Source organism: Nicotiana tabacum, chromosome 24, assembly GCF_000715075.1.
Source record: "Nicotiana tabacum cultivar K326 chromosome 24, ASM71507v2, whole genome shotgun sequence".
In the NCBI taxonomy this organism is placed as follows: domain Eukaryota; kingdom Viridiplantae; phylum Streptophyta; class Magnoliopsida; order Solanales; family Solanaceae; genus Nicotiana; species Nicotiana tabacum.
Window position 1 is genome coordinate 1,932,830 of NC_134103.1, and position 21,927 is coordinate 1,954,756.

General features: G+C 32.6%; 3 protein-coding genes across 3 annotated transcripts; 1 reads left to right on the forward strand and 2 right to left on the reverse strand.

Annotated features, from left to right (window-relative positions):
• The first annotated feature begins 5,420 nt into the window (after window positions 1–5,420).
• LOC107826776 (putative fasciclin-like arabinogalactan protein 20) lies at window positions 5,421–7,416 on the forward strand. The gene is made up of 2 exons (XM_016653803.2): window positions 5,421–6,594; window positions 7,180–7,416. Exon 1 carries the CDS (start codon window positions 5,508–5,510, stop codon window positions 6,591–6,593), a length of 1,086 nt encoding a protein of 361 aa, XP_016509289.1. The 5' UTR covers window positions 5,421–5,507; the 3' UTR covers window position 6,594; window positions 7,180–7,416.
• Window positions 7,417–7,547: 131 nt separating this feature from the next.
• LOC107826771 (pentatricopeptide repeat-containing protein At1g77360, mitochondrial-like) lies at window positions 7,548–9,543 on the reverse strand. Its single transcript, XM_016653798.2, has one exon. The coding sequence runs from the start codon at window positions 9,288–9,290 to the stop codon at window positions 7,728–7,730; it is 1,563 nt and encodes a 520-aa protein (XP_016509284.1). The 5' UTR covers window positions 9,291–9,543; the 3' UTR covers window positions 7,548–7,727.
• Window positions 9,544–15,940: 6,397 nt separating this feature from the next.
• LOC107826770 (beta-glucuronosyltransferase GlcAT14A) lies at window positions 15,941–20,086 on the reverse strand. Its single transcript, XM_016653797.2, has 4 exons — window positions 19,103–20,086; window positions 17,137–17,212; window positions 16,933–17,048; window positions 15,941–16,837 (listed from the first exon to the last, which is right to left on the reverse strand). Exons 1-4 carry the CDS (start codon window positions 19,602–19,604, stop codon window positions 16,323–16,325), a joined length of 1,209 nt encoding a protein of 402 aa, XP_016509283.1. The 5' UTR covers window positions 19,605–20,086; the 3' UTR covers window positions 15,941–16,322.
• Between the last annotated feature and the right edge of the window lie 1,841 nt (window positions 20,087–21,927).

Below are 21,927 nucleotides of genomic sequence, written 5' to 3' on the forward strand. Positions count from 1 at the left end.
TTCCGGGCATAAATTCTTCCGAAACCAACCCTTTAACGTGAGGGCTTTTTAGAGGGCCCTCTTATATTTACGGTGCTCTTGAAGAGGACGTCTCATGTTCATTACGATACTAGCATTTGAAGTACTTGTTTAACTTTCAAATGACAAATTTAATTCATCGTTCAGACAAGAAACAAGATAAAAACAAAAGTATTTCATTTTATTCCTTCTATTTTCAAAAAGTAAATAAGCATTTGCTATGCTGAAAAGAAATTGCCATTACTTGTGGCTAGCTTGTACAACTTATTTCTACGGGGCTGGCCGCACAGTTTCCGGTCCCGATGATGCAATTATATTTCCGATTTTTTATTTTAAGTCGATGTGGCAGTCATTGTTGCCGTATCCTCATATCATTCCCCCTAGCGTTCGAATACGAAAAGTGTGAATTCGAACACTGGAAGTCTTGTATCTTTGAAGATTTCACTAATACATTGCAAGATAATCCTTAACTTGGTAACACACTTTACTTCCCCTTAGGAATTTATGCTATCGAGCGAAGGACAATCTAACAACCCTCTAGTGGTTTATGCTCATGAACGATCAGGTGACCTTTTCTCAATAGCAAACTTAACTTCCCGGTTAGAATTTACTATAGAGCAAAAGATTATCTAACCATCCCCGAGTGGATCTTTGCTTGTGTGCCTTGATATTAAAGGTCTTATTGTTGCTATCTTCATAGTATGCTTTCTGTTGCTGCCTCGTTAAAAACCCTGCCAGAAAAATTCAATTGGAACAAAAATTGAACGAAGGAAAAAAGAGTGCAGCGCCAGCACATACTTTCTAATCGGATAATGTTCATCAGCAATAATATCTTTTGAGGTGTGCCACATTCCAATTACTGGGCAACTTTTCTCCATTTTGGTTTTCCAATTCGTATGAACATTTTCCGGTGATAGCTGAAACCCGATATGGGCCTTCCCACGTTGAACCTAGCTTCCCCGCGTTAAGCTCCCGGGTGTTTTGAGTTAATTTCCTTAGGACCAAGTTTCCTATTTTGAAATAACAGAGGTTGTCTCTTCGATTATAGTACCGCTCCATTCTCTGCTTTTGAGCTACCATTCTTACATGTGCCAAGTCCTTGCGTTCATCGAGCAGTTTCAAGTTGACTATCATTGCTTCATTGTTCGATTCTTCATCTGCCTGGAAATATCTCAAGGTGGGTTCACCTACTTCCATTGGGATTAAAACTTATGCACCGTACACGAGGGAAAAAGAGGGTTTCCCTGTGCTTGACTTGGCCGTAGTTCGGTATACCCATAGAACTCCGGGTAATTCTTCGGGCCAGTTACCCTTAGCTGCTTCCAACCTTTTCTTGAGGTTTTGAATAATTACTTTGTTCGTCGACTTCGCTTGACCGTTTGCATTCGGATGATAGGGTGAAGATGTGATCCTCTTTATTTTTAAATCTTGGAGGAGCTTTGTAATTTTTGCTCCGATAAACTATGGCCCATTGTCGCATGCTATCTCTTTTGGTATTTCGAACCCGCAAATTATATTTTTCTACAAGAAATCCACCACTTGCTTCCACCTATTTAGAAGGTACAATTGAATTATATTTACTCGCAAAATGGTAGTTGAATTTATACGTGGTTTCTAGACAAGTGAATTAATTTGATCCTGAAATAATAAAATAATCGAAGAATTGTGCAATACTTAGCCTTAGGATATAGACGAAACAACATAAATAACAGTTTCGGGAACAGGATTTTCGGGCACAACAACAACGAAATCAAAAAGTAAGAAGATAAGATTGTATTGAGCTTTGTATAGAATGTATTATAAGTTTGCCAGAAAATTCGTGTCCTTTACAATAACAACTGAGGTCACTATTTATAGCGATGAAGGAGGTCCTAGGATCATGCCCTTCTTTAATGTCAATTATGAGGGACATTGATGAAGATGTAACGATGAATATAAATGCCAAATTCCATGTAACGGGTAATTGCTCTTAATGCCATGAAATATTCTCTATTAAATGCTATCGGGCGAAGAGCATTGACTCTTTCAGGTGACAAATGAAACAGTTGCCTTCGGTTTTTGGCCATTCCCGTCTTGAGTTCTACGTGTCCCTTTTTTGGACGGCCACTTGTCGTAGCATATTTTACCCCGTGCAAACAGCAGCAACAAGAGTCATTTTAAACACTTCCGCACTCGTACTTCTGCCTTTTGCATAGTCAATTGCCCATTGTAACTCTTCTTCCCAACGCAAACAAGATATGTTGAAATCGTCTCTAACTTTTTATATCTTAATATTGTTGTTTTCTATTATTTTGAAAGAATTCAAATCCGAGCTTTGGGTTGCAAAATAGGAGAGACCTTTGCAAGAACAAAACTGATGCTTTTGACTTTTGAACTGGTGGCTGAAGTTATTGAATAAAACTAGTAGTAGTACCCGCGCACGGTGAATAGTAAAAAATATTAATTAATTTAAATTGTGATAAGCTTATTTGAACATATTAGATCGTATTGTTTTAATAAATTTTAATTGTTATTTTATTTGTCAATATGATATACTCAATAATAAAATCTCTATTAAATTAAAGGACTTATATAGTCGTTGGATAACTTTTTTGTTCTATATTTTTCTTTGTTCTATTATCCAATGTTTAGTATTTTTACATTGTCTATAGACATTTTTATTAGCACGTATTTTGTTTAATATTTTTGTCTACTCGCTTTCTTTTGTAATATAAGAGAAAATATATATGTTTTTTTAATCTTGAAATATTTTTTAAATTTTATTTTGTTGTTGTCAATAATATTATCTGAATTTTAATGAATAAAATCTTTATTAAATTAAAGGGACTTATATAGTCATCGAATAACGTTTTTGTTATGTATTTTTATTTATTATATTATTCAATATTTAATATTGTATTGTTAATACAAATTTTTATTAGCATATTATTTTGTTTAATATTTTTTCTACTACTTTTTTTGTAATATAATAGAAGATATATATTTATTAATCCTTAAATATATTTTTAAATTTTAAATTTTATTCTAATATTCTAAATAATATTGTCTGAATTTTAATTAATAAAATCTCTATTAAATTGAAGAGACTTGTATAGTCATTGAATAACTTTTTTGTTCTATATTTTTCTTTATTATACTAATCCAATATTTAGTATTTTTACATTTTTAATAGAAATTTTTATTAGCATATTACTTTGTTTAATAATTTTGTCTACTACTTTCTTTTTGTAATATAATAGAAGATATATATTTTATTAGTCTTGAAATATTTTTTTATTTTAAATTTATCTTATTGTTCTCAATAATATTTTATGAATTTTAATAAATACAATCTCTATTAAATTAAAGAGAGTTGTATAATCATTGAATAAATTTTTTGTTCTGTATTTTTTTTTATTATATTATCCAATATTTAGTATTATTGCATTGATAATAGAAACTTTTATTAGCATATTACTTTATTTAAAATTTCCGTTTACTACTTTATTTTTATAATATAATAGAATATATATATTTTATTACTCTTATAATATTTTTTATTTTAAATTTTATCCGATTGTTCTCAATAATATTATTTAAATTTTAATGAATAAAATCTCTATTAAATTAATGAGACTTATATAGGCATCAAATAATAGGCTTGTTCGATATTTTTCTGTATTATATTATCCAATATTTAGTATTATTTCATTGTTAATAGAAACTTTTATTAGCATATTACTTTATTTAAATTTTTTTATGTTACTTTAATTTTAAAATATAATAGAAGATATATTTTATTTTATTTTATTTTATTCTATTATTCTCAAGATATAATATTTTCTGAATAAATAAACTTTTTTATTTTTATAAAGAAATACATAATTAATATAAAAACTCAAACTTGAAACTACTTCCAATTTAAATGGAAAACTTTTTTTAATTTTCCTTTTTTTATTATAAAATAGTTTATTTTATTATTTTATAGATATTTAAATTCAAAAATAATAACCAATAACTAATTATTAACTACTTATGCCATATGAATTTTTTCTAGGCTGCCACTTGGCTTAAGGAGAAGGATTTTTTCTCTCCTTTTAATATTATCCAATATTTAATTAATTGCATTGTTAATAGAAACTTTCCTTAGCATATTACTTTATTTAAATTTTTATATGCTACTTTTTTTTATAATATAATAGAATATAACATATTTTATTATTTTTTAGTTTATTCTATTATTCTCAATAATATTTTCCAAAAAAATAATCTTTTTATTTTAAAAAAAGGTATTTGAAAAAACAAAGAAATTCTAAATTTCTTAGTTTTTTATTGAATGGTAATTTTAGTTTTATTTTAAAATAATTTTAAAACTCCAACTTGAAACTACTCCCCAATTTAAATGGACATTTCTTTTTTAAATTTTTGTTTTTTATTTTATTATCTTATAGATATTAAAATTCAAAAACAATAACCAGTAACTAATTATTAACTACTTATGCCATGTGACTTTGTTCTATGCTGCCACTTGGCTTAAGGAGAAGGCTTTTTCCTCTACTTTTAATAATATATAGATGGGAGCATAAAATTAGAAGAAAATACTTTTAAATGGTTGTGGATATATAAATTTGCCTCAGGAATTTTTGTTTTTCCATTTGTTCTTGAAAGTTCTAATGCTATGTGTCTATTGATTTTTAATGCATAATCCAGAAAAATATTACTCAGAAATTTAATATTTTGCCTTCTAAATGCATAATTTACGATTGATTTGCATAAAATTTTGAAAAGACTTTCTTTTCCTTGAAGACTATGAATAAAATTATGACAATTGAAATTTGTGATCTAAAACAAGTTATATAAACACTTGTTTAGCTATAATTTAAGAACTTCAAACTAAAAAAGTAATCTAATAAACCATTCTGTAATTGAAGTCACTTCAGAACTTCATAATTTAATAGACCATTCTATAATTCTCAAAACTAAAGGTAAAACTTTTACATTTCTACAAATTTACAACAAATTTTGATTCCTTCAAATGTAGCTTTGCACTAGTGTGGGTTGAAACTTGCTATTGCACATGTGTTATGGTCGTAGGCGGAGCTAGAAGGGGGAGATACTCGTTCAATTGAACCAGTAATTTTAATTTAAGCTTTATATTTATACTAAAAAAATCTATTAAATACATATTAAAATTAAATTAAAACTCAACTATTAACACATAAATAATTATAATGTAGAAAAATATAATAAAAAATTATCGTTAATTCTCGATTAGTATAATATACAAAAGAAACATACAGGTATTAACGAATAGGTGGAAGGTTTATGCAGAAGCTATTCACTCAAATACTTCTATAGACCATTCTGTAATTCTCAAAACTAGAGGTACAAGTTTTATAATTTGACAAACTTACAACTAATTCTGATTCCCACAAAATAACCGCCAAAAAAATCCCCTACATAAACCCACACTCTGCAACAGAAAATGAAAACGAAAACTCAAAACAACAATGGCAGCTTCCTTCAATCCACTCTCTTTCTTCATTATTTTCAGTTCACTTCTCTCATTTTCCACTTCACAAACCACCGCCCCACCACCGCCGCCGCCGCCTCAATCCCTCTTAAACGCCGCCGAAACACTCTCAAACTCCGGTTACGTTTCCATGTCACTCACTCTCGAACTCATCTCCGATACCATCCTCTCACGCGCCACCAAACACTCACTCTCACCTTCCGCCCTTACCATCTTCACTCCACCTGATTCCTCTTTCGTTAACTTCGGTCAGCCCTCTCTCTCTCATCTTCTCCTCCATTTTTCTCCTCTTTCACTTTCTCTCTCTTCACTTCAATCCCTCCCTTTTTTGTCCAAAATCCCTTCTCTATCTCCTTCTAGCTCACTTTACATCACGAGCTTAGCTACTGATCTTCAAATTTCAATAAATAACGTCAAAATCGTCGGGTCTCCGATTTACGACGACGGATATGTCGTCGTTTTTGCAATTGAAGATTTCTTCAGCCAAAATTTCACCCGCCCGACTACAAATCAAAACCCGAATTTCAAATCAAGTCCTCAGTGTATCACATTTGATCCATTTTCTCGGTTTTATGAGGTGTCGTTGATGTTGAAGTCAAAGGGGTACTTAATCATGGCTTCGTTTTTGGAGTTACAGTTAATTGGGTTTTTGAAGATTAATAATGATTCACCGCCGTTAAAGTTAACGGTGTTTGCTCCAATGGATGACGCGATTGTTGGGTACGCAGGGGATTTTTCTGACTATCAGCAGTTATTTTTGAGGCATTTAGTGCCGTGTGTTTGGTACTGGACTGATTTGAATAATGGGACTGAGATTAAGAATTATGTTAATGGGTTTAATATGATGATTAAGAAGGTTAATGACGTGGCATTTGTTAATGGAGTGGAAATTACGTATCCGGATTTGTATTATAATGATTGGCTTGTTGTGCATGGGTTGCAGAGTGTGATTCCTTTGCCTGATGAGATTGATGAAGAAATGGGTGAAAATTTTGGTATGGGTGAAAGTAATAATGCGGTAAATTTTGATGTTTCTATGGCTCCTGATCACAGTGAATTTTGAGGTAATGCGGTAATTTCTTTTTGAGTTTGTTTGGTGCATTATTTTTGATTGATTGATTCTACTTTTTCAAGATTAGTGTGTGTGTGTGTGTGTTCATAGCCCCTAATCGCTGTGAATTTTGAGGTAATGTGGTGATTTTTTGTGAGTTTGTTTGCTGCATTGTGTTTGATTGGTTTTTGCTTTTTCCAGATTACTGTGTGTGTATGTGTGTGTGTGTTTACATAGCCATTGATCGTAGTGAATTTTGAGGTATAATTAACAAGATGTTGCAGTAATTTTGGGAAATTTTATGAATAATTAATAAATTTTTATTTTATTGCCTAAGTTTCATAAAAGATAACTTACCTTTTTCCTTCTAATAACTTTTTTGTAATACTTAGTTAACTATAAACGATTTTTTTTAGTTACGCGAAAATAGTTTAGTGACTATCATGATACGAAAAATAGTTAAATGATCTATTAGTTACAGAAAATTAAAATGTTTGGAACATTGTGTTTGATTGATTCTGCTTTTTAAAAATATTTCTTTTGTATGTGAATTGATTTTGATATGTTGGTGCTTTTTATTTTATTTTTATATATACAGGTTAGGTTGATGGTGGAACTTTAGGTGCCGTGGCATTTGGAAACTGGAAATTATATTGCTGGTTTTGGTAACAATAGGGTGCTTCAATGGTTATAGAGTTCAAGTGAATGAAATTGTAGATTTCTGACTTTTAGTAATATAAAATAGTTTGACTAGTAGAATTGAGATGTATGTTCAATACCACTGTTGATCTTGAGAATATTATAATTTTCTGCAATGCTTTAACATTTGTGGTTTCCTATTTTCCATCTCTGTTTACTCTTTTCCTTGTTGCATTAAACAATGATTTTAATCAGATTAGAATTTCTTATTGACTTTTCTTTCCTCCCCCACATCCTATGTAGACCAAGATTTAATGAAGAAACATAAACAATAACGATTCAGTACCAAACAAGTTAGGATCGGCTATCTGAAACCTCGCCTAAACATAAAAAAGGGGACAAAAGTGAAAATGGACATAATAAGGATGGTAAAAAAAAAAAATCAACCAATTCAATTGTGAAGAATACTAGTGCTTCATTAATATGATATTCCATCTTAAGCTGTCTCTATCCAACTAAGTTGCTTTTCTTTAGTTTCTCAAGTTTCCTCCACAATGCTTTAACAGTATCCTCTTTTCCCTCTTCAAGAAGTGTCCGTTTTAGATTATCAAACAAGGGAAGTGGAGGTCTCATGCCCATGTCAAGCATCTCTTGAAAGTATCTACAAGCATCATCCAATCTATTCTCATGGCAAAAGCTGTTGATCAATGTCGAAAACATATGCATTCCGGGAAGAACTCCCCTAGCTTTCATCTGATCCCAGACTCGAAGAGCCATATCTGTCCGGTCCTCGTTGCAGAACATCCTCACCATTATCTCGTATGTACTCACAGTCGGTTCGCACCCAGGATCATTGCTCATTTTCTGAAACACCGAATAAGCTTCATTCGTTCTTTTGGCTTTTATAAGATGGTGAAGAATAATGTCATATGTTCTGGAATTCGGACCAATCTTACATCTCCTCATCTCATCGACTAACTTATATGCATCATCCATACGCATAGACCAGCAATAAGCTCCCACCATTGCGTTAAATGTGAATACCTCAAGATCAAAACCACTACCCTTATACAGCTCAAAATACTTAAGAGCCTCGACCAACCTTTTCTCCGATCCCAAACCATTTATCAACGTGCAATACACATGAGGCGTTACCCTAATCTTCTTCCTTTCCATTTCGCGTAACAACTCAATCGCCTCATCATACTTCTTAACCTTGCAATGAGCATGGATCATGATTCCATAGCTCACAACATCAGGCTCAATATCATCAGCCTTCATCTCCTGATAAACTTCATTTAGCCTCAACAAATTCTTCTCTCCACCCCACCCTTCTAACAATATAGTATAAGACTTAATATTAGGCTTAAATTTCCCATTATTCTTCCATTTATCAAACACTTCTTGTGCTTTCCCAACATTCCTAGACTTGCTCAATGTATCAAGCAATCTATTAAAATCTTGCAACTCAACAACCAATCCATATTTCTCCATCCTCTCAAATGCCTCGATAGCTTCTTTAACCTTCCTAGCACGAGCATATCTTCGTGAAATAAGTGCAAATGCCTCTTTACACAACAACCCTTTCTTCTTCAACTCATCAACCAAAATCCAAACCATTTTAAACTGTTTGATCTTTCCTAGAGCTTCAATCAACCCATGATAACTCTCTGAAGTATGCACGAAACCGTTCTGTTTCTCAGCCCAACGGAAAAAAGACAATGCTAAAACCCCAGAATTGCTGAGCTTCTTTACAACCTCATCAACTAATAAAGGATTCACATTTCCTGAAACAGAACTCAAAGCATCAGCTACACCTTTCGTCGAACAGGTGGTGTTCAATAAAATTTTGCAGATTCTTTCTGCTTCCAGTTTAATTAGTGCATTTTGGGGATTTGAGTTTTGGTTATTATCATTAGAAGAGGCATGGGTATTCACTGAATTGTAATGAATTTGAAAAAATGGCAATAATTTGTGAAATGGGTTTCCATTTTTTATGGGTTTTGTGGGGCTGTGAAGTGTAGGAATTAGGGTTTTAGGTATGCGGCTGAGGGATCGATGAAGACTCATTTTTTGGGATGAATTTTGAGTGAAGAAATCGAATTCTAGAGCGTTTGGCGGGAGTAAGCGGAAATGAATAATAAGGTCTCCTGAAAAAAAGATTGTAAATTATAACAGGATTATACCCCGTGCAAAAATAGTCTAACTTTAACAAATTAATATCTCTAAACCTTTTTATAAGTCACTCTATATCGAAAAACTATAGATAAAGAGATAAAAATTCGTAACAGAAAATTCATACTGTAACAAATAAGTAAGTCCAAAAGAGTGTTCCGATTTTAGATTTTAGCACTTCAGTTAGCCTTGGACTCCATGTGCACCTATTTTGAATAGTTAGGGGGAGTATTAGTTCTCTAGGTTAAACATAAAGGATGATTTTGATTCAACGCTGAAACTTAAGGGACTATTTTGGACCTTTCTCCGATTTATTTCATTCACAACAAATAAATCGGATTCATCTATAAGTCTTGTTCGAGGAATGCAATTATAAGTACCATTCAATTATTGCGATTTATAAGTCTGCATTCTCTTAATGCGATTTATAGTCCGAATCGTTCTCTATCACATACAACTTCTTCTCCCTTTACAGACTCTTCTCCTCCCTCTTCCGCAACCTCAAACACTGTTCCTCCGCCTCGCCGACGTCGGTGATGGAGCTGGCTCGGCTCGCCGTTTGGCGGTGATCATGGTTCTATTCAAAGGACTTTGATCCAAACTGTGAGTTAACAGATTCAATTTATATTTAAAAACTATTTAAGATATCCCGCACTAATATGGTTTCTAAGACTCTAGCAAGTAACTTACAACGGAAGGTATTCTAGCCAACAAGGCCGACACTTTGGATCTTGTTTGGACGAAACGGAAGATACTGTCAATAAATAGAAGTACATTTTATTCATTAACACCTCGAAAATAGTTCTTCATAGTTATGGCAGTCAAACCAGCTCTGATACGAGCTCCCCGCGGCCATTAACTTACTACAATAGTTCTTTCACATATTAATATTGCTGGAATTGTAATTGATGCGGTTTTGGTACAATATTATTAAATGCATTACCCAAAGTATCTTACCTTAATTAACTTGTGTTAGGAACGAATTTCAGAGGGAAAAAGAGAGACAATATCAGCTCATGATGCCAGTATAAGAACTTTTAATTAAGATATCTCATACTAATATGATCCGGTGTCTATGAACTATGATTGTTGTGTCTTATTGTAAACTCAACCAAAATTGTTGTATTTTTTTGAATATCTTTATCTTGTCTGATAACCAATATGATTCTAAGGGCAAAAGCATGTCATATTTATTTCAACTTGAATTACCCAAAGCTTTATTATGTTTTTTTTGCTATGAGTGTGATCTGAGGATTTACAGTACTGCCAAAGAAATTATCAGTAAGTTAATCTTTACTGGAAACCTATTTGGCAGTAGAGAAGGAAAAAGGATATGGTCTAATAGCCAATGAAGTCGATTGAGAATTATGAAGTTTCAGGTTTAAATCCCAACAAAAACAAAAATATTAAGTGATTTTTTCTCATCTGTCCAAGCGTTGGTGGACAAAATTACCATGTAGCAGGTACCTCGTGCAATTATTCAAAGTATACCAGATAATAAGTACCTCGTACAATCAATCGAGGTACGCGTATACGGCGCGTACACCACGTTTATTTGTTAGCTTATTAAGTAGTCAGAGGAGGTAAAAAGATCCAAATTCCATTAATCCTGAAACTCGAAATCCAAGATCGGTAGGAATGGACACGGTTGTCCTTTTGTTTTTGTTTTTTTCCTTCTGAGAAAAGAAAAAAGTTTTGTTGTTGGGTTAAACAAAAAAAAATTCTCTTGTTTGGAATTGGAGTCGAGAGAGCAATTGTGCCTTTTGGGTTAAACAAGAAAATATTTTCTCTTGTTTGGACGAGACAAAACACATTACATTAATACCATAAACATCACATAAAAAAATTGAACAGATTAATCTTTTTTTTTTAAAATTAATGAAAGTCATATAAAATCTGTATTTGTTAAGATTGCTGATTTGACATAATTGAGGTGAGGTGTAAATCAAGCTTTGTTCCTACAAACAAATGTAGAGTTGAGAAAAGTAGACCTTGTCCACTATACATATATACGCATAATAAAAAACCCAAAAAAAGAAGGAAAAATGGCCAAATATACTCATTCATCTACTCTCATATATTGTTTACATTTAACCTACGTTATACTATCATGCCAAATGAATCTCTACTCAGAGGCGTATCCAAGATTTTAAGAACATGGGTGCACCATTTTTCGGCTTGGTGAGAAATATATCCATTTTAATCTTATGGATCGTCCCTTCAAAATTAAATATTCACACTTCTATTTAATCTATCTTAATTCAAATAAATTGTTAAATTCAAATCAATCATATTAGAGCATGTCAGTCAACAGATAAAGAAGATAGCACAATAATTAGGCATTTGTAGTTCTGTACATGTATGTTTGACACTTTAATTGTGTTTGAATTTGAACAAGTTATTCAATAAAGTTGCAGAGAGAGAATTAAAATACAGAACAAGGAGAGAGTAGTTAGATACCTAAGACTGAGAATTTTACAAGAACGTGATCGTGGAGAAGAAATGTTGCTTCTTGAAGAATCCATTCACAAAGGCTAGAGCCGATAGAGAGAGAGTTGAGAGGGAGACAGACTCTGAAGTTTGCTTTTAGGAATTAGGAATTTGATATATTAGTATATACCCAAATTCCTTCTAAAAACGTGGGTCATGTTTTTAGTCAAAAGAAACTTTAAAAAAAAACTTAATACAGAAAATGAGGGGGAGAGAGACTAGACTGTGAAGTTTGCTTTTTAGGAATAGGGATTTGATATATTAGTATATACCTAAATTCCTCCTAAAATATGGGCATGTTTTTAGCCAAAAGAAACTTTTAAAAGAAAAAATAACTTAATATAGAAAAGATGAAGGGACAGAGGATCGAACCATAAACCTCGGGGTACACAGGGGCACCAACTTACCAATACACCAAGGTAGTCAATTGAGCATCGGTGATAACAAACATATCTATACATATCTATACATAGCCTAGGGAGGGGAGCATGAGTGCATGTACCCCACCCCCTCCACGTAAATCCGCCTCTGCCTCTATTGTTATACTTTCAATCAACAAACTTTGTAAAATACCCCTTGATCTGTTAAGTAATCCAAAATCTCCTAAATTCTTTTTATTTAAATCACTTATTGTTCTTCTTGCTCCATTATTTTCAAAAAGTACTATTGATGTGAATGCTAAAGTTACTAGACTATACAAATTATTCATAATTTTTGTAATTAACAATGCACCCATTTCTCTTCTTGTAATAAATAAAATTGATTTAGAATTTTATGTATTTTTTAATTATATACACACTGTAAAATTTAGTGGGTCTATTTATTGTGTTTTATATGCAGTTGATCATCATATATGTACATGTATATTCAAATATATTTTGTTATTGCCTGGTTAGTATAGAGTTCGATCGACTAACTTAAGAGTGTACAATGTGTATGCATTTAATTAAAGCAAAATTGAATTAGACAATGTAAAGTCTCCGATGAACTTCAACTTCAATTACTAATACTTACAAAGTCTCCATACATTTGGTGCAACGAATTCATTAAAATTGGAATGTTGTAAATACTTTTAGAATTTAGAAAAACTATCCAATTTAAATTTTTTAATTTACTATACTTTGTTTATTCGGTTGTATTATTTAATATTTTTTTCTCTTATTTTTTTCTCTAATTCAGAAAGCATGTAAATGCCAATTATTTCAAAAATATTGGACCAAGAAGAGCAACAAGTGATTTAAATAAAAGAAATTTGGGAGATTTTGGATTACTTAACACATCAAGGGGCATTTTTAAAAGTTTGCTGATTGTAAGGATAAATTTGGCCCGATAATATAACGGTAGGGGTAATTTGGCCCGATAGTATAACTGAGGTTAAATATTAATAATACATGAAAGTAGATGAGTATATTTGATCTTTTCTCAAAAAAAGAAATAAGAACCGTTGTTCGCTTTTTAGTTTTGTCTTTATTCTTCATTCACTCACTTTTTCATCGATTCAAATAAAATTACGGTTAATCAAATAACAATTGATTAAATCAGTGGCATATAAATCGCATTTGGACTGCATGTGCACCTATTTTGAATAGTTAGTGGACTATTAATATTCTATGTAAAATATAAATGATGAATTTGATCCAATGCTGAAACTTGAAGGACTATTTAGGATCTTTTGATGTATAAGTCGCGGTTGGTAATTGCAACTTATAAGTCTCATTCAGTAATATTATTTGTAAGTAGTATGCAGAAAAAGTGATTTATATGTCTTATCTCATTAAATGTAACTAATGTTTTTTCTCTTATTTTATTTTGGTTTCTACTTCTGCTTATTTTTGTGAGACATGTAAAAACTTTTCCAGGTGCCATGGTGAGAGGGGCGGATCTAGCATAATAACTACAGGTTCTCGTGAACACGATAGCTTTTGTCTAGATCCTGTATTTGTATTGAAAATCCTATTAAATGTATAAGAATATTTAGCTTGAACTTAATGCGTTAATTCAATTATTATTATATATTAACTTGAGATTTTTTTAGGAACACATAAACTTAAAATTCTGGATCCATCTCTCACCATACAAAAATCCCAACCTAGTAGGATTAGCATAATCTGTATTTTCTTAAACTTTAAAAGCAGCGAGAACGCAAGGTTAATTTTTCAAATGGTCACTTATCTTATGATTATTTTAACAATCATAAGTTCCTAGTTCAAATGAAATAAAAGAAAATGAAGAAAATGAATGGTACTATTATGAAAAAGGTACTCAATTATTTTGGACTTCAAGTCAAGCAGAATGTTTAGTTATATGAATTTGACTATATTAAGTCAGGCCATTAGTTCCTCTTGGTCAAGCTTCTTTTGATGCAAAAGGATTTTTTTCTAAAATTAAGATGTTTAGCCAAACTTTTAAAAGGAAAAAAAAATACTTTTGAAAGGAAAAAAATGATTTTGACGAGAAGCAAAATCAGTTTTGGAAGAGCAGAAAATAGTAGCTTCTCTTTAAAAGCACTTTTGAGAAAAATACACTTAAAAACAGTTTTTTAAAGTTTGGCCAAACATTAATTGATGTTCAGAAGTGTTTTTCAAATTAATTAGTCAAACACAAATAGGTTCTCACCAAAAGTACTTTTGAGAAAAAGCACTTTTTAAAAAAAAACTGATTTTTGCAGGGTGACCAATGTAGCTAACCTTCTTAAAGACAAGCAACCCTTTTTAAATTTTGGAGAATAATAATGGAAGAACAAGTTTCATATTGGATAAGGGGACTTTGTACCAACCTCTTTAAATGTGTCAGCAAACAACATCTGCCGAAGATGTGAAGGAATTTCATTCACTCCATTAGATCAATTTGAATTTGTGCAAACCAGTTATTTGTCCTTTTACTCACATGGTAATTTTGTGAGCTCAGATGATTGTGTTACGGTTGTTCTTGTTGGTATTTTTTCTGATGAAGAGAGTGTAATGGGGCGAACAATGACGTATTTTGATGGAAACTGTTGGTGAAGAGAATGGAGAGGAAGTGAAAAAGACAAAAGATAATGTAGTCCTGAACTTAGAGTTACAAGTTAAAAAGTTAAGAGCATGCAGTGCTAAACTTAGACTTACAAGCTCAAAAACTAAGGACAGGAGGTCCTTAACTTAGACTTACAAGCTCATAAATTAAGGACAACTAGTCCTGAACTTACAGTAACAAGCTCATAATTTAAGGACACTTGGTCCTGAACTTAGAGTTGGAAGTTCAAAAATTAAGGACACTTGGTCCTTAACTTAGAGTTACAAGCACAAAAATTAAGGACAGGTAGTCCTTAACTTAGAGTTACAAGCACAAAAATTAAGGACAGGTAGTCCTTAACTTAGAGTTACAAGCATAAAACTTAAGGACAAGTAGTCCTGAACTTCGAGTTCCAAGTTCAAAAGTTAAGGACATGTAGTCCTGGACTTAGAGTTACAAGTTCAAAAGTTAAGGACAGGTAGTCCTAAACTTAGACTTACAAGCTCATAAATTAAGGACAGCTAGTCCTGAACTTACAGTAACAAGCTCATAAGTTAAGGACACTTGGTCTAGAACTTTATGAGCAGAAGGGTATTTTCGTCCGGACGGGTAAAAATTTATTAAAACAGTGGCTAAAGACTAAAGATATTTTAAATAGTGGCTTAAAAGTAAATACATGTCTTATTACTGGCTAAATGTTCACTCCCCCCCCCCCCAAAGAAATCTAGCATTCAAATTCCAGTGGAAATATGTTACATGATTTCTTCCTATCTGTCTAAGCCTTGGTAGATAATCTCCGTTGTACCTGTAGTTGTATCAATCTATCGTTGATAGCTTATAAAACTTTAAAAACCAATCCGTATCTGGTAATGTTTACTTCACTATCCAAACGCATAAAAAACTTCTCTCAATCACAAAAAAGGAGATACATACAACAGGAGAAAAGAAGCCGAAACAATCGCTCGAAGATCCAAAACTAGTTGCTTAAATAGCATTTTACCAGACTTCTATAGAACAAAGCATAGCTACCAACCTGAAAACAACGAAAATGTACGATAACTTGGTTCACATAAACCTCAATGGATCTAATTAGACTGCATATAACACAATGTCAAGTAATGATAAAACCTCAAACGGCGTACATGTATTAGAATCATTAATGCCTTAAAAAATGAAAACTATAGATGTGGTACAGTGGGAGATTCCTCTTATTGCGCTGGGAGACCGTATATGGAGGCTCTGCAACTAATTCGTATGAAGGCCACAGCCCAATGTCAATGCTTCTTCAACTTGCAATCTCAAAGTGAACACTAAAGAAGCCGATAACTAGAACAAATCTCCCTAAAAGAATGTCGACCAAAAATGCATCTAAGCTGGAAGTACGCAAACCTGGTGATCAATTCAGAGCCACTAGAGATAATGGACATTCAAGTCGTACTTTGCTCGTCATCTACATTGATTTGATTGTGAGCTCAAATCTTGAAGCAGTCTTTGTACAGAATCCCCTAAGTTTTTCACTTGAGGTCCAGGCTTCAAAACGTTGACATCACCCCATCGCGAACAAGGATCCATCCTCCAACTCTTTCGACCCGTGCACCATGCGCCTGGGGTGACTCTATTATGGCTACGTTTAAGGATATTCTGATCAATCATGTCAAGTACCGTCTCGTCTTTATTAAACTGTCTAGCAAATGCAGCTCCACTTTGCGCCATAAGATCGTAATCTGAAGTGTTAAGGAAGAGGGGCTCCATCTTAGGGGGATTATCCCACACCATATATCTCATGTCACTATTAACTGTTGTATTCTTAAACTCCGGTGAATTGCAAACAACAGAATGGAAATAGACTTCTTGAGACAATACTGCATTGGTAAAATACATAAGAAGGGTTCTTGGAAGGTTGTCCCATCCAAAAACACAGAACTCGAGGAATGGTCGGCTCAAGATAACCCAAGGAGAGCCTGTAATTGAATAAAAAAATATATCGGTTAGTAATCAATTCAAAAATAAATATGAAATCTATAAATCCATCAGATAGTAATATGAAGAACTCTACCAGTAAAAACTTGGAAAGCCTCAGGCATCGGCCGCTTTTCGGTCGCATAAAAAATTTGCGTCTTCCGTGCTAGGTAAAGCCCTGGATCAACTACAATGGGCTTTATACGTTGACCCCTACAATTCCATTAAACAAAAAAAATTATTCAAGTTTCTGGACATATATATGGTAATAAAAAAAAATTGAAAACAAGATTTTGCCTACTCTTTCCATCCAAGGTCGCTGGTGTGATCAATGAAATTTAGGTCTCTACTAACTGATGAGAGGACATGAGATAAGTCTGAAAGCAGAGCAGAAACAATGCCGCAGTCAGAAAAAATGAGCAAGGATGTCAATTAACAGATATTATGCAATCATTATGAAGGCAAGCAGGAGCTAGTATCAAAATTTGTAAACTAGGCAAATTTTCGATTAAACATAGAACTAGAGGTCAATCCTTATTGTTCAGCATATATCAGCAGACTATAATGGTCATTTAATTAAGCACAGTTGCATGTCCTTTCTTCCTAAAACCCCCATTCAAAACTTGTTACTAAAAGACATTATACAATTTTTTAAACGTATTCTACACCCTACTATCCTCCACGACCATCCCATCCCACCAAAAACGAGGAATTACTCCCTCCGTTTCAAAAAGAATGACACATTTCTATATTTGGAAATAATTTAACTTTAGATTTTTCATTTTACCCTTAATTAGAAGCTTTATAGCCATATGACCTAACAAAGCTTTTACCTTTAAGCTTTTAGGACCACAAATTTCTAGACTTTTTTCTTAAACTCCGCTCCGAGTCGGACAACGTCACACAAACTGAAATGGAAGGAGTATTATTTTATCCCCTTCTCATCCAAATAGTTCAGGAAAATTTCAGGAATACTAATTTTATCCCCTTTTCTTTGAATCAATAGATCAATCAACTGAGCCTCAATCTCAAACATAGTTGGGAATATTCAACTGGGCTTGATTCCTGTTTGCGAAAGTTATGACTTTCTTTTCAGCTATTACACAAACTCAATGAACCATTAGCAAGAACCAATCCAACTAGTGTTATGTACTTGGCAGGTCTTTTGACAATTGAATTATGATCATAAAAATAAAGCGACTGTAAGAACTTATGTCTAATAATTATTTGGCAAATAACTTTTCTGCGCATGCCTTCTACAATTAGGTGCATTGCAGATATTTAAATTAACACGACTGACAAAAACGAAATTTCCATCACAAGGAATAGGCCTACCACCAACTTTTAGCAAAAAAGCAGGACATATAGATTTTTACATCCTTCGTGCACCCAAGAGCTAGGGAAAGAAAACGATTGATAGCTCTAATATAAAGATAATAGTCAGCAAAAAAGGTCAAAATGACACATGAATCTTGCTGCAAATGAACTGGTTTTTCAGAAATTTATTCAGATTATTGATCAATCAATTATCGTGTCATCTTGTTTTGAGTGAAAGCAACTTGCCAACATCCTATTAGAGGAGCAGAACTACAAGCAGGACAGAAAATTAAACCATCAGATATCACAACAACGAGAACTGTCATATAATTACACGGACACTAATTAATGGATCTTTTTCTGACTTTAGTCACCACTCATATACCAGAAAAACACAATGTTCCATGTTGAATGAGCTTGATCCAGAAAGTTAACCCCAAACCTAAAATACACTTAGAGACAAAATTCACTACTGGACACTACTCCAGTTGGCAACATAATATAAGTCAATAATACAACAAAGTGAGATCCAAAATTCAAAATCTCTATCTTCACACACAGCTCATATCTGAACAACAACAACAACAACAACAACCCGGTTGAATCCCACAAGTGGGGTCTAGGGAGGGTAGTGTGTACGCAGACCTTATCCCTACACTGAGGTTGTTTCCGATAGACCCACGGCTCAAGAAAGAGAAAAGACAGCTCATATCTGAACCTTAAATAAAAATTCAAACCCCAAAAACAGCTCCTATCTGGAAACTTAACTCATCCATAGAGACAAAAAAATTGGAACTTTAAGCAAAACTATAAGTCTCAAAATTCAAAAACCCGCTAATCTTTTCAGCAATTATGAGCTTCTACTTTATCAATTAGTCAAAAATAAACTCAATTATGAACAAAACAATAACCAATTAAGCTGGAACAAAAACTGAAATAGCTATACATACCATCTTGAGTAATCAAAGGATAATCAGAGGCACTTAGATTAACAAACCAATCCCATCCACCATCCATCTTCAACAAAATCGCGACCGCCCTAAGCATTGCTGCTATATTAGTTGAACCCATATAAGTAACTGGATCAGGCTTTCCAACTACATCTACATTCCCAAAAGCCTGAATTACAGGCACAGATTTCACTAACATCCCGAGCTTTTGCCTTTCCTCTTCACTCCCATCTACACCAATGTGCAACAAGTACCTATTCCTAGGGTGATACACAGCTAACAAAAGCCTAAAAATCCTATCACTATCATCTCTTCCACCTGAAATGTAGTATCCAAAGGCCGGGGGATGACCCGGCCCGTGATGCACAGGAGTAGCAAATCTCCTGTGTAATGAAAATGCATAGTAAGATGAGCTAAAACCTGAAATTGAAGACAAGAATATGAGAAATGATACAAAGGCTGCACAAAACAGTGCATATAGCCATTTTTTCTCAGCTCCCATCTTATAGCATGGGGAAAAAAATTTGGAAAATTTTCAAGATTGAAACTTTTTCCAAAATTCTGATCTGGGGTTGGATTCTTTTTGTGGAAAAAATGATTTCTTGGTATTGTTGGGCTTAAGAATCTTTAGCTAAAAATGGGTTTTTTTGAGATCACCTTCAGAAATACTAATAAATTTCCTCAAAATCAAGAATTTTATCTCAAAAAAATGAGTTTTTGAGATCTTTGATACAGTGAAAATAATTCACTTAAATCAAGAAACTCTTCTGACAAATTCCCTTTCAAAATGGTATATATCATGGAAAAAAATATTCAGAGAGTATTTTTCTCATATGGGAAAACCTGGAAATTTTCCTGATTTAGGATTAGGGTTTGAAGCAGGTGGGTATATAAGTTTAAAAAGAAGATGAGAAACAAAGAAAAGAGTAAGATCAGAAATGGAAGCAAAGTTTCTTCTTTTTATTTTTTCACGAAATAGATATGGAAACTAATATTATTCCTATTTTGATCTACTTAACTATACAAATAAAAATAGTACTAGTAGTACTATTTGTAATAGAGGATTTGATTTTATTACTCGCAGATAAGAGCGTGGGAACACGGTAAGGAGGGTTGGATAGAGCTGTGTTAATGACGTGCTTAGTTAGCGCGTGGGGGTGTGATGAATCTGAGACATATTCTATTATTGTCACAGTTGAATTTATTCATCTGCTTTTGTTGTCTTGGTTTTTGTTAGAACTTTGGGAGTTTGGAGAGCTTAAAATAAACTTTTTATTTTTTTTTACTAAATTGGAATTCTCCGTGCCTAACATAGATACTTGAAAATAAGTTATCTCATGATTAATTATTTTGGGATTAATTATTCTACTTTCTCATAAAAATAAAAAAATATTATAATTTCGGAATATATAATACCGAGATTAGTTATATCATAATTTTATTTCAATCAAAATATGGGATAAATTCATCCCAAATCTATTTTCGAGATTAATTATCTCTTATCGGCCGTAACAAACAAGCCCTTCCAATTCGAATAGATGATTTCTTGATACAGAATATCTTGCCCCTTTAGTTGCCTTGGCAGGTTTGCTTGGTCTCTGATTAGTGAGTTCTGAATATCAAATGCTTAAATTAAAAAAATAAAATAAAAATTGATTGTTCCCCCTTTTTCTTTTTTGGTAAACACCATTATCTAAAAGAGGAATAGTGAGAAATTTAGAAATTTTACAAATGATACTATTCTTTTACTACTCCCTCCGTCTCATATTAATAATCGTGGTTACTAGAAATAGTTGTATCAAATTATTTGTCGCTTTAGAAGTTCAAGACAAAATTGATTATCTTTTTCCTTTTTATCCTTAGTAATTATTCTTGAAAACTACAAATACCTAGCATTGTTCAAATACCAATGAAGAAAAATTAAATATTAAGACATGAATAAGGGTAAAGTAGTCAAATCCTCATCATAATTAACTTTCTATTATTAACACAGACAAGTGTCGTTTGTGAATTGTATACAGTAATATCAAATGTAATCCAATTAATTTTTTAGCATTTATACTTTAAGATCGAATTGCTTTTCCTAGACTTATGTGTTTGTATTTGGTATGGCATAAGTTATTGTTTTGATAAATATTTTTAAAGATTATTTATTTATTAAAAAGAATTTCTAGAAAATGCATATCGGTGTACAACATGGTGTCAAAAGCATACGTAGAAAACTTGGGTTTGTATTATCATGATGAGATGATCGCACAAGGTATAACAACTTTTCACTGTTTAGTACGAAAAATATTTTTTCTAAAACTAATTTTTTGTAATTAAATAACAAAAAATTACGATTAAATTTTCCATCATAACGAAACACATATAATATATATTTCATTTTTTCCTCGACGATATTCATTGTTTTCGTAAATTTACGAGTCAAAAATGTTCTACGGTTCTTATTAAATCGTCAAGATTCTTAATTAACTTGGGCCAAATACATAGACAGCCCATTAAATTTGGCCAAATTTTTTATTTTTGTACTCTAACTCATTTTTGTTCTATTTTGGCCCTCCAAACCCATTTTTTATGTTTCATTTTAACACAAAAGCTAACTAGATTCAGAGTGTGAGTTGTCTCACCCTGTAGGCGCGCGAGGGAGATTTTTTTGGGCAAATTTCCTTCTCCAACCCATTGAACTTGGCTCTAATTTTTTATTTTGGCACTCTATATCAACCTTGTTCCATTTTGGCCATCCAACTCTATTTCTTATGTTTCATTTTAATACGAAAGCTGACTAGTCACATAGTGTGGATTGGCTTACATGGTAGACGCGT